At 55.4% G+C, this 12,088-nt stretch overlaps 1 protein-coding gene across 2 annotated transcripts in view; it reads left to right on the forward strand.

Annotated features, from left to right (window-relative positions):
- The window catches only part of NOS1 (nitric oxide synthase 1), a 67,398-nt gene extending 55,557 nt beyond the window's left edge, over nucleotides 1–11,841 (forward strand). For both annotated transcript variants that reach the window (XM_059863300.1, XM_059863299.1), the window contains exons 24-29: nucleotides 1,124–1,211; nucleotides 1,481–1,602; nucleotides 2,225–2,373; nucleotides 3,029–3,223; nucleotides 3,902–4,020; nucleotides 4,878–11,841. In XM_059863300.1, coding sequence (XP_059719283.1) covers nucleotides 1,124–1,211; nucleotides 1,481–1,602; nucleotides 2,225–2,373; nucleotides 3,029–3,223; nucleotides 3,902–4,020; nucleotides 4,878–4,893 — 689 coding nt within the window. In that variant the 3' untranslated portion in view covers nucleotides 4,894–11,841. The remainder of the gene's footprint in view (nucleotides 1–1,123; nucleotides 1,212–1,480; nucleotides 1,603–2,224; nucleotides 2,374–3,028; nucleotides 3,224–3,901; nucleotides 4,021–4,877) is intronic.
- The last annotated feature ends 247 nt before the right edge of the window (nucleotides 11,842–12,088 follow it).

Below are 12,088 nucleotides of genomic sequence, written 5' to 3' on the forward strand. Positions count from 1 at the left end.
AGAGGCCAGGTGTCTGCTAAGGAAGGCAGGAGACTCCCCTAAAATGGAAAATGTAAACCCCCTCTGTCTGAATTATTATCATTTTGAAATTAAGGGGCTCTCAGATATGGGAGTAGGAATAACAGTTCTTTAGTAGGGAAAAATTAAAATAAAATAAGCAATGCAGTAATACAAAACAACCCTGCCAGAGTCAGAACAGGAGCTGGCCCCCTGTGGGTCAGGGTGGTGGCACCCAGGGGGGCTCAGCCCTCCTGCAGTGCCAGCTGTGGTTCTGCTGGAGCAGGGATCCTGCACAAGGCAGGAGTTTTCCTCTGGAGCTCCAGGGCTGCTGGAGATGGGCCTGCTCTCCCTCTGGGAATGCAGGGCAGGAGAAAGCTGCTCCTCTGGGAATGCAGTGGGCAAAGGCTGCTGTGCTGTTCCCAGGGCAGATTGGATCCAGGTAGGAATGCTTGGCTCCTCCCCTGGGCGGAGCATCTCCCCATGGGATGATGGAATTTGATCAGCCATGCAGGGACACTCAGTGGCCATGGAGAGCAGAGATCTCCTGGAGGGAGGGTTGGCTGTGGGAGAGACAAAGCAAACTGCCCCATGGACAGCAGAGAACTGCCCCAGCTCTGACAGATGGGGATAGAGCACACAGCCCCAGCTACACCTTTCAACCTGAGACAGGCAGGTCCATAACCCAAGCTCCATGTAGGATTCTGTTTGCCCACCCCAAAATCCACATTCCCAGTAGCCAAACTTGTGTAGCAGTGACACTGATGTGCCCAGGCATGGTCATGGTGTGGATGGACACAGCCCTGGTGCTCTGCAGGACACAGGGAGGTCAGTGGAGCTGCCCTGGGGGGTTTGTGTCTGGGAGCATCACAATGCTGCTCCTGCCAAAAAGGTCCAAAGGAGAGCTGGGTGCTCCCTAAGGATTGTGGAGGTCCAGCTCTGCCAGGTCTGGGTCCTGGGTAGCTCCACAGAGGGATCCAAGGCCCAAACTCTGCCAAGTTCATGGAGAATGGATGCTGAGATATGAAATGTTTCAGGGAGGTGTACATGCAGGATGTAGCAGGGAGGGTTTTAGGAAAGAAAACAGTGATGTGCCATGAACAGACCTCCTTCCCTCCCTTCCCAGATGGAGAGGGACCCATCCACCATGGAGTGTGCTCGTCGTGGCTCAGTCGGATCCAGACAGATGAAGTGGTGCCCTGCTTTGTACGAGGGTGAGTGACCCACAGAGGCCAGGCCTGAGGAGGAGGGCGTGAGACCCCTCCCAGGGTGAGCTCTCTGCCCTCAATTGTTGTCACAGCAGGAGCAAACAGGGCTGGGTTTGTGAGCAAATGGTTCCCCTTGGAGGGAAATTCTGCACAAAAAAGTCACATCCTGGGATTTCACCTCATTTTCTGCCCCTCATTCTCTGGGAGCTGTCTCAGCTGGCTGTGGGCAGAGGGAGCACCCTGCTGGTGTTTAACTGGAGCTTTCATGTGTGCAGTGCCCCCGGGTTCCACCTGCCCCAGGACCCCCAGGTGCCCTGCATCCTCATCGGCCCCGGCACCGGCATCGCCCCTTTCCGCAGCTTCTGGCAGCAGCGGCTCTTCGACATCCAGCACAAAGGTGGGGCCACAGAGTTTGGGTGGGGCCATCCTCTTCCTCCCTTCACAGAGTTTGGGTGGGGCCATCCTCTTCCTCCCTTCACAGAGTTTGGGTGGGGCTGTCCTTCCTCACCTCACAGATTTTGGGTGGGGCCATCCTTCCTCACCTCACACATTTTGGGTAGAGCTGTCCCCTGTTTCGCCTCACCGAGATTTTGGGTAGGACCATCCTCTTTCTCACCTCACACAGATTTTGGGTAGAGCCATCCTCTTTCTCACCTCACACAGATTTTGGGTAGGGCCGTCCTTCCTCACCTCAGAGTTTGGGTAGGGCCCGTCCTTCCTCACCTCAGATTTTGGGTGGAGCCGTCTTTCCTCACCTCACACAGGTTTTGGGTGGGGCCATCCTCTTCCTCACCTCACACAGATTTTGGGTGGGGCCATCCTCTTCCTCACCTCACACACCTTGGCTGGGGGTCCCACCCTACCGGGGGTGTCCCAGCAGATCTGCTGGCAGTCTGGAGGGAGATGGCTGGTGGGAACTGGAGGTGGCTGGTGGGAATTGATGGCCCCTCGTGGGAACTGGAGGTGGCTGGTGGGAACTGGTGGCCCCAGGCTGAGTGCTGTCCCCACGCTGTCCCCAGGGCTGAAGCCATGTCCCATGGTGCTGGTGTTTGGCTGCCGACAGTCCAGGATTGACCACATCTACAAGGAGGAGACGCTGTTTGCCAAGAGCCAGGGTGTCTTCAGAGAGCTGTACACGGCCTATTCCCGGGAACCCGACAGACCAAAGGTGGGCACGGCCCCGGGAATGCTGCCCAGCCTGGTGCCCACGGGGGCCAGCAGGGCTGGGTCCCTGGCCGGTGGTGGCTCATCCCTGGGGCACAGAAATGGGCAGGGTTGTCCCTTCCCTGTAGGCACCATTCCCAGGGTGTGTCCCCATCCCAGTGCCAGCTGGAATGCATGCCCAGGCTGCTCCTGCTGCTATCTAGGTGGGAGAGGAGGAGGGGAAAGGGGAATGGGAAAGAAAAATGGGGAGGGGAAAGGGAAAAGAGGAAGATGGGAAAAGAGGAGAATGGTAAGGAGGAGGATGGGAAAGGAGAAGGAGAAGGAGAAGGAAAAGGAAAGGAAAAGGAAAGGAAAGGGAAAAAGGGAAAAGGGGAAAAGGGGAAAAGGTGTCACCCAGTGGGGTGGCCCAGAGCCAGTGCAAATACCTGCTCCAAAATCCCACTGGGACTGAACAGGCCTGGCAGTGGAAGAGATGGTGCAGGTGTGCCCGTGCAAGAGCAGAAGGATGCTTTGCTGCTGTCCCCACCTCTTTTTTGTCACTGTGGGTGCTGCAAGGCACAGTTGTGTCCCCCAAAGAGGGGTCACCCCTCAGTGCTGCCCCCAGGACAGGACAAATCCGAGTTAATCCCAGCTCCCTGCTCCTCCTCCTTGTCCCTCAGAAATACGTGCAAGACGTGTTACAGGAGCAGCTGGCCCAGACCGTGTTCAAAGCACTGAAGGAGCAGGGAGGCCACATCTACGTCTGCGGGGATGTCACCATGGCCGGGGACGTCCTCAAGGCCGTGCAGCTCATCGTGAGGCAGCAGGGCCAGCTGTCAGCAGAGGAGGCAGGAGCCTTCCTCAGCAAGCTGCGGGTGAGTGGTATCTGCAGCATGCCACTGCCACCCGTGCGTGCCACCACTGCCACTCCTGCCAGGGGCACTGCACCTGCTGCCTGCCCCCCCGTGCCCAGGGAGGGTCAGCAGGGGGACATTCCAAAGGTGTCTGTGTGCAGGGAGGTCACCTGGCACCTGTCACTGGTGACAGTGCTTTTGGGCACCCCTGGCAGGGCTTGTTGGCCATCCATCAAAAAATGGATTTATCAGGGTGCTTTGTGAGTCCCTGCTGCAAATCTCCCTGTTTGAGACAGATGATGCAGCTGAAGCTTAAATGAGCTCAGTTTGGGACACAGACCCATGGGTGGATGCTGGAAGAGCTCTGCTTCTCCCCAGGAGGATAACTCAGCATGATTCCTGTGGGATTTCCTCTTCTGAACCATGTCCCCACCTCCACCCAGGCCCCATCCAAGGGCTGTCCACAGACTGTGCCCCTGCCAGCCAGGAATTTCCAGCAGCTGAGGGGGTCTGATGCCCAGAACAGCCCCACTGTGCCCAAGGTGTGACCTCTGGAAGGTCACTCCACCCTCTGTCCCCTCGTGACAAACCCCAAACCCTCTCGTGTGCTTTTGCTGCCTCCCCACCGCGCAGGATTTTGCTGGGGCTGTCCCTGAGCATTCACAAATGCCCTTTTCTCCCTGCCACCCTCCCTCCCAGGATGACAGCCGGTACCATGAGGATATTTTTGGAGTCACCCTGCGCACGTACGAGGTGACAAACCGCCTTAGATCCGAGTCCATCGCCTTCATCGAGGAGAGCAAAAAAGACACGGATGAGTGAGTCCACACCTTTGTTTTAACCCCTGCAGCCACCTGGTGGGCTGGGAAAGGATGGGGAAGGAAGGATGGGGAAGGAAGCTCTGGCTTTTGTGCACACCTTGAAGCAGAGGCTGAGGAAGGCACTGATTTTTGCTCTGGAAGCCCGGCAGTGCCTCTGGAATAGCTGTCACCTCTCTAGGATAAACCCCTCCAGCTTCCCAATTTATTGCACTGACGTGCTCAGACCTGACAATGCCATCCAAAGGAAAATGGTCCTGCCTGCTTCCAGGCTGGCAAAACCCACAGGCAGGGGTGGCTCTCCCCAGCTGCAGGGGAGCCTGGCTGGCTCCAGGTGTTCAGCTCTCCATGCCCCTTCAGGAAAGATCCAGAGATTTTTCTCCCTGCTGTTGCAAAAACAACCAGAGGGGGGAAAAAAAAAAAATTTGACATTTGCCGTGTTTGTTTCTGCTCTACCAAGTCTTGCCATTTGCTCAGCTTGGTCATGGTGGGATTTTCCCTGGCTGAGCAGAAGGATTATTTAGGATAAAGGCTGGGCAGCTGCATGGATCGTGCTCCTTGTGCTGGCCCTTGGTAGCCTGGGGTGAAACCCCTTTCCTGTGTAGTGCCTGGAGTGGGTTTCCCCACATCCCTGAGGTTTGGCAGGAATTTTTCTCCAAGGAATCACATACTCTGGGGTCTGGACTCTACCAGAGTGCCTCAGTTTCCCATTGTGGATAGGGATGAAGGTCACCTTCCTGCCCACCCCAGCCAGCTCTGTAAACTCCTGCCCACAACACGGAAAGGCCAGGTCAGGATGATCGCGGTGCTCCTCCCTGCTCCCTCTAAGGCCAGCCTTTCTCCCCTTTCCCTTGCAGGGTTTTCTGCTCCTAACTGGACCCTTCGCCCCCAGGGGATGCCAAACCAGTCCCAGCACCTGCTGCCCCCTCCAGCTGGAGGGCACTGGGTTTTGTATTTCACGGACACGGTGGCTCCTTTCCCAGGGGAACTGCCCATGGAAAGCACTCTGTCTCTCGTCCTGTTCTTGTGTCCTGATGATGATGATGACTTTTATTTCCTTCCCTTCCTCCTTCTCTTGCTCTTGTCCTCTGGCCATTTCTTTTCACCTCCTTCCCCTTCCCTGGATTTCCCCACTGGAGTTGGATGACTTTATAACCTGCAGTGGCTCTTTTCAGAATTCCACACTTCCTCTCCTTCCCGTGAGGGCATTTTGCAGCTGCATGAAATCACCACCTTTGTGCTCATTTGTGGGAGTTCCTGGGGGTGAGCAGAGGTGGCAGGGGCTGGGCAATGGCAAGGTCTTGTTGCTTGTCCAGAGCTGGGGGTTGTTCCTGCCAGGCTCCCTCTTTCCCCAGCTCGGGGCTTGGCTGAATCCTTGTGTTTTCATGGCTTTTCTCTGGATTTGGACAAACCTGGGCGTATGCCTGAGGCTGGGGGCAGCTGATGTGCAATTCCCTTGTATTTTATTCATCCCCAAGCAGCCTGGGTACAGCTGTGTGGTTTTTGATCTGATTTATGTGTCATGATTGCTCCTAAACGGGCCCTGCTCTGTCTCTCTTCTCCTGCTCTCTTTTCCTGCTCCCTCCTTTTGCTCACTCCCAGCTTTTGCTGGCATGGAAGTTCTCCCACAAACTCTGAGCACACAGGCTGATGTGCAGGCCAAGGAAAAGCTCCTGGCAGTGACTTCTCCAGGGGTTTTCCAGGGAATATTTGATCTGCAGCCACGCTGAGGGCTTGGCTGTTCCCAGAGCTCTGCATGCCCTGATCCCTCTCCCAGGTGACCCTGGAAAGCCACGAGGATGGGACAGAAGCAGCTCCCAGGGAACAAAGGCAGCACTTGGAGGGGGAAGGAGGCTCCAGGTCTTTGGTGAGGATGTGCCAATGGAGGAATCATGAAATCCCAGAGCCAGCAGCTCTTAGCACATCTCATGAGCACTTCTGGGACAGCAGACCCCAGCCCTTTCCACATTTTAGGGAGCAGAAAGTGCCACCGTGGAGCCACCTGCCTGCCGAGAGAGATGTGTGTGGCATTTTGAGGGGTGAGGCCCCTCTGTGCCACCTGCCAGCGGCACGAGCTGTCTCAGCCAGGACAGCTCCTGTGAGAAGGGAGGTGAGATCAGCTGCAAAGGTGCTGGGCTCTGACACACTCACACCTCAGCCCTGCTGCAAGAGCCTGGCCCCAAAAGCAATTTAACAGAACCACAGCAAGGTTGGAGGAAACAGAAAGCCTCTAACAGAGAAAAGCTGTCTGCAAGGGAAAGCAAACGTGACCTTGTGTGTCCTTCCTGCTGCTGCACCCTGGAGAATCACAGAACATTCTGAACTGGAAGGGACCCCCAGGGATCCAGCCCAGCTCCTGGGTGAATGGCCCATCCAGGGATTGAACCTTGGCATGTTTTGGCTCTGCCCATCCCAGGTTTGTCCTTCCTCACTACCACCACAAAGACAGCAGGACATGGCTGCAGCTCTTGCTGGAGGCAGGGATGCAGGGTTGGCATCTTGAGGTGGCAGCTGCTGATCCTCCCCTCCTGCCCTGCTGTGCCCAGCTGTGCATGGATATCCTGGATGCAGCCGAGCTCCTGAACTGCTGACAGCACTGGGATTGCCCAGGAGCTTTCACAGGGCTCGGATCACCTGCCCTGAGCTAAAGGCAGCACAGAATGAGCTGCAGGAGCTCTGCTGCTCTCCCAGCCCATGGAACAAGCCCCACTGTCCCAGGCTGTGCTGTTATTCCCACCCTCAGCCAGGATCTCCTGCCACATCTCCGTGGGCTGTGACACCTTCTGCAACTTCGACTCCCTGAATCCCTGAAGCATCTCCAGCCCAAAACCCAGGAGCAAAAGGGCTCCAGGCACCGGGAGAATTTGAGATCCAGGTCTGCTGGTGCCAGCTGAGCATCCAACACGGGATAAAACGAATAAATGCTGCCACGGTGTGGCCAGAGCTGAGCCGGCAGGGCTGGGACACACGGCCGGCTGTGTGGCACTGCCTCGGCACTTGGTGGCCCGGAGGGGAAAGCTGGAGAGCAGGGAGGAAAGGACAGCCCACCCTAATGCCGGGGCAGGCAGTGGGGTGGGGGAGCTGGGCCCCTTGGCTTGGGGTGTATGAGTTTGGGAGAGGTCCTGTCTGGGAGAAAACTCCCTCTCTCCAGAGCTGGGAACTCGCAGCAAGCTTGGCCTTGACCCCCATCCTGGGGCTGCAGAAACAAAGCTAAAATCAGAAAGGAAATCAGAAGCAAAATCAGACTCATCCTCTTCTTTTGGGAAATTCTGGCTCCTGCTTTCTGCTTTTGGTCCTTCTTTAGAAGAAGGGAAGATGCAATCTGATGAGGAGGAGGAGGTAATGCCCAAAGAAACATCTCTTTGTCCTCTTCCCAGCTCCCACCGTGGTGCTGGCAAGGTTTCCCTCCTGTCCTGCTGCCTGCCTGCCATGCTGTACCACCTGCAGCCCGTGCCTGAGCTGGATTGTCTTGCTTTTAGTGCATCCCAAAGCTCATCAGCTCCATCTCCCCTCCCAGGGGAGCCAGCAGGGCAGCACAGCCCTCCTGCCAGGGGTCTGCAAAGGGTCTGGGCCAGGCAGGCAGAACTCAGCAAACACCTGAGCCCTTGAAGGGGAACTGCTGGTATAGGGCTCCTTGCCTGGACCTGGAGCAGAAATGCCCTCCCTGGCATGAAGGTCCATGAGGTTAAACCCCCCAGGGCTCTGAGCTGCCTCTGCTCCTGCTGGCTCCTCACAAGCTGCACCACTGGGAATTTTGATTCACTCTTTGCTGTTGAGTCAGTCTCAGACGTCTGAACTGCTCCCCTTCATCCCCTGCCCCTGCAGGGGCTTCACACTCCCCTCGAGCTCCATTTTCTCCCATAGCAACAGGGGAAAGAAACTTGTGGATGTGCTTTATTATTCCTGAAACGTGGCTCTTCCAGCCTGGCCTCTGCTCATCTCCCTGTGGCCTTTCTGACGTGCAGGTGAAGCCACAAAATCTCTGCTATGAACACAGAGGGAGGTGGGTCTGCCCCAGCCCGGGGCCCTGAGCTGCTCCAGGGGTCACACACACAGGAGTTGTGCCTCTGGGGCACTCAGGTGACAAATCTGTCCCCTCTGGGTGCTTGCTGCCCACCCCCTGTGCTGGACCCAGCCTGGCCAGCATCCCAGTGGCTCTCCCAAGGATCTCCACCACCTCCACCACCCCAGTTTGGAGCAGCTCTGCTCCTTTTCACTCTCCAGGTGTTAAAGAGTCTCTTCTCTGAACAGGAGGTTTGATTTTCAAGACACTACAAATGGGGTTTTGTGCAAAGATTTCACATCCTAGTTCTTTCAAGTGTCCACAGAGAGTCATTATATGGATTTGAAAACCCAGGGGGAAAAGGTTCTGTGTTTTCCCACCCTGCTGTGTCCACCAGCAGGGAAAAACCACTCAGTGCACAGGTATCCAGTGCTGTGCTCTTGGTGATTTGCAAGGTTTCATCTCCTGGGAAAGGCTGCCTGGGAGTTTGTTGTTCTTCTGTTTGTGAGAGACAAGGGCAAAACAATGAGACAACAGCAAAACAAAGAGACATCTGCCACCAGGATTGGCCTCACAGAGCTGTCACCTCCACATCGTGGCCTGAGCTTGTTGCTTGAGAGGAACTGAGCCAAACTGGCCAGAGAGTGGCATCTGGCTCTGGGCTGTCCCTGTCCCCTCTGTGCCTGTGTGTCCCGAGGGGGGGCAGGGACTGTGTGCACCCCCTGGGCACGGGGATCTGTGGGATCTGAGGTGTCTGTGCACAGCCAGCAGTCCTGCAGCTGTGTCCTGGCCAGGAGCCACACCCTGCAGGGAGGCTGTGGGAACAGAGGGGACAGAGCCCCCGTGTCCAGCCTGTGGCTGCTCCTTCCCTGGAGTGTGTGATTCCTCTGCCCCATCCTGGCTGTTCCCTAGGGATGCCTCCCTTGGCAGCCCTGCCTGCCCAGCTGGGGGCACAGGGACTCCCAGTGCCTTGTGCTGGGCAGGGAGCACAGCACTGCTCCTGCCTCGGGCTCCTTTTCCCCCTGGGATAACTGGGAGCAGACCCAGCCCCATCTCCCTGAGCTGGGGTTCCAGAGGGGGATGGAGCTGGGGCAGGTCACAGTGTGGGTGCAGACTGGGGCTGGGAACTCTCCCACACCCTGGAGACCCCGTTCTGGTCAGACTGGGGGGAGAGGTCGTGGTTGTGCTCACAGCCTCATGGACTTGCACCAAGCCCAAGCCAAAGCTGCTGCCTCCTGACTTCTGACCACTGAAGCCATTCCATTGCCCCCTGAGGGTTCCCACCATTTTTTGGAAGGATGATTTTATGCTCAGAACTCGACTCTGTTCTTGCTTTCACCAGGGACTCGTTCTCAGCTTCAGAACTGCTCTGATAACTCTGCAGTTGCGTTGACAGTTCCAGAGGGGAGCACAGTCCCTTCACACAACAGATGGAGACACATTTTCAGGACCATTCAACTTTGCTGCAACTCCCTGTTTGTTATAACAACTCCTTCTGCTGTAACAGGGAGAGCAAAATTTGGCCAGTGCTCTTGAAAAACCTGTAATCCTGAACTTGGATGAAATCAGCCTGGAATCCAAGTCCTCCCAGATCCAAAATGCCTTCCACACCTGCTGGCTTCAGTGGCACTGGGGATTTTGGCAGCTTGCACAGCAGCAGCAGCAGCAATTTCAGAATATTTTTGCGTGTGTCAATCTGCGCTTGCACGTGCCTGCAATGCATGGCTCCAGCAATCCCTGGGAAATCTCCCCCTTCCCGGGAGAATCCCAGCTCCAGCTTCTTCCCTGTGGCCATGTGTGCTCAGCAGGGAGTCAGGGGTGAGGGAGAAAGCTGCTGCTTTAAAGCACTTGGTTCCAGAGGTGAAACAGAATTTAGGAGAGGTAAAAATCAGCTTGGTTTAGCCCAGGGAAACTCGTGGCATATCTAAGCATTGCCATGCAGATCCACTTTTTTTTTTTTTTCCTGCTGGGAAAATGAAGCAGACTGGCAATCCCTGGCCTCCACCCCTGCAGGTGTTTGGGTGTGATGGAAATTTGAGCCCTGGAATCACAGGAATAAAACCCCAAGAGGTTGTGAGCTCAGAGCTGAGCAGTGGCAGCACCTCACTGCCAGGGCTGCTGCTCTCCTGCCTCACTCATCCACGTCCTACCTGGCCAGATTTTGGGGAGGGAGGAGGGAGGAAGCGCCTCAAAGTGAGCAAATCAAACCTGTGAGGCTGGCCCTGAGAATTCCTGCTTTACCAGGAGCCTACATGCTGGAGTTTTGCAGCTATTCCTCATTGCAGTGGAGAGGAATTGGGCAAGATTCTTGTATCCAAAGCTGTTCTGGAGCTGTGGAAAAGCAAGAACTGGGATGCAGGGCAGCTCTCTGCAGGGCTGGTGTAGAAATCTGGGAGGGAAAAACACCAGGCAATGTATTTTCCTTCCGGGGGCATCCTTAATACCTGGAAATTTGAAAGGCTAAATACTGGAAAAGTTGGTCTAAGAGAGGAGCTAATTCAGGGCTCCTTTTTGCTGCTTTGTTTTCCTGTGTTGGTTTTAGGGTGGGGAAAGCAAACAGAGAGCAAACAGCCAGTGTATCAAATTTGGATTAAATCAAACTTTTTGTTCCTACAATAACTGCTGGCGGAGATTTTTAAATTTTATCAAGGGCAACAAAACCAGCCTTAATTAACTGAGACATTAATGCTCCTTGCTTCTGAGCCTGCTTTTTTGTTCTCCTCTCCCTGTGATCGTGGCATGGAGCCCTGTCTTAACAAAAGCCACTTCCCAGCAGCCCAGAGGATGCTCAGGAACGGGGATGGGGTTGGAGAATCTCCCTGCGAGTGAGATTCAGTGCAAAATCCCTGCTTTGCTAAAACCCTACAAGATAGGCAAATCCCCACAATTCCCAAGGTTGAATTCCCATGCTCTGCTGCCTCAAAATGCCTTTAAAAACCCCAGGCTGTGTGTGCTTTGTGAGCAGTGTGCAGCTTTTCCAGAGTGCACACACAATTCCCCAGGCAGAGGATGAGCAGAGCACGGTGACTTTCAGCCGGGACTCGTCGCTTTTTCGATTGCACCGAGTTAAAAACACCACTTCTGCCAGCTGCCCGGGGAATTTGATATTCAGTGCCAATTAATTTTTGTAATAGGAGCAGGGATTTATCCCCTTGGCTCCCCCAGGCACCTTCAGTCTCAGACTCAAAGGTTGGCTTGGAGTCTTTCATTTTCCAGTGGCCTTTTCCTGAAGAGCAGCGGTGCCACGGTGAGGACGGGGACTGGGCTGGGGAAGGTGGCAGCTTTGGGGCAGGGAACTCCCAGATTTTCCATTGTAAACCCTTCAGATGTGGGTAAATCCTGCTGGGCTGGCTGGGGCTCCCAGCCCTGGCTGCTCCCTGCTCCCCTCACACCCTGAGGTCACTGTGCCTTCATCCGCTCGAGGAAACGATGCCAAGATTTGAGCCTGGCACTCTCACTTTGCATCCCATCCCCCAGGTGTGTGTGGGGCAGGGGGAGCTCCTTTTGTAGCTGCTTTTTGTGTGATCCCAGGGTAGGTTTGTGCAGGGGTGGGGTGACCTGAGCTGTGTGTGATCCTACCAGTGCTTTAAGCAGCCAGAAACGTGGTTCTTCCCCTACCTCCGAGCTCTCAATGCTGCTAAAATCTCTGCCATTCGTCCCCCGTGCTCCAGCCCCTCTCTCAGACTGGCTCTGGCTCTGTTTGCAAGATATCCACGTTGTTCTGAAGCATGCACCTCTCTGTATAGTCCCAATCTTCTGATTTTATGGAATACTTATGCCTGTTTGCATTACGGTCAAAATAAAAAAGCGAACTCAAAGCTGGCAGTTCTTCTCTCTTCTCTGGGCTTTTAACACCAGAAGGTGCTCGAGGTCTCTGCCGGTGCCTTGGCCTCGCTCTGCTCTGCCACCTGTAATGCCAGGGTGCCACAAATAGCAGTGACAATCAGCAGCACCCCTCCACCTGCCAGACACACACGGTGCCTCGTGAAGTGGCCTGAGTCACAGCACTCGTGTGTGTGAAACACACCTTCACTCTCCTGGGAGCACCCAAAAAGTTTAACAGAG

This window comes from Haemorhous mexicanus, chromosome 19 (genome assembly GCF_027477595.1).
Source record: "Haemorhous mexicanus isolate bHaeMex1 chromosome 19, bHaeMex1.pri, whole genome shotgun sequence".
Lineage (NCBI taxonomy): Eukaryota > Metazoa > Chordata > Aves > Passeriformes > Fringillidae > Haemorhous > Haemorhous mexicanus.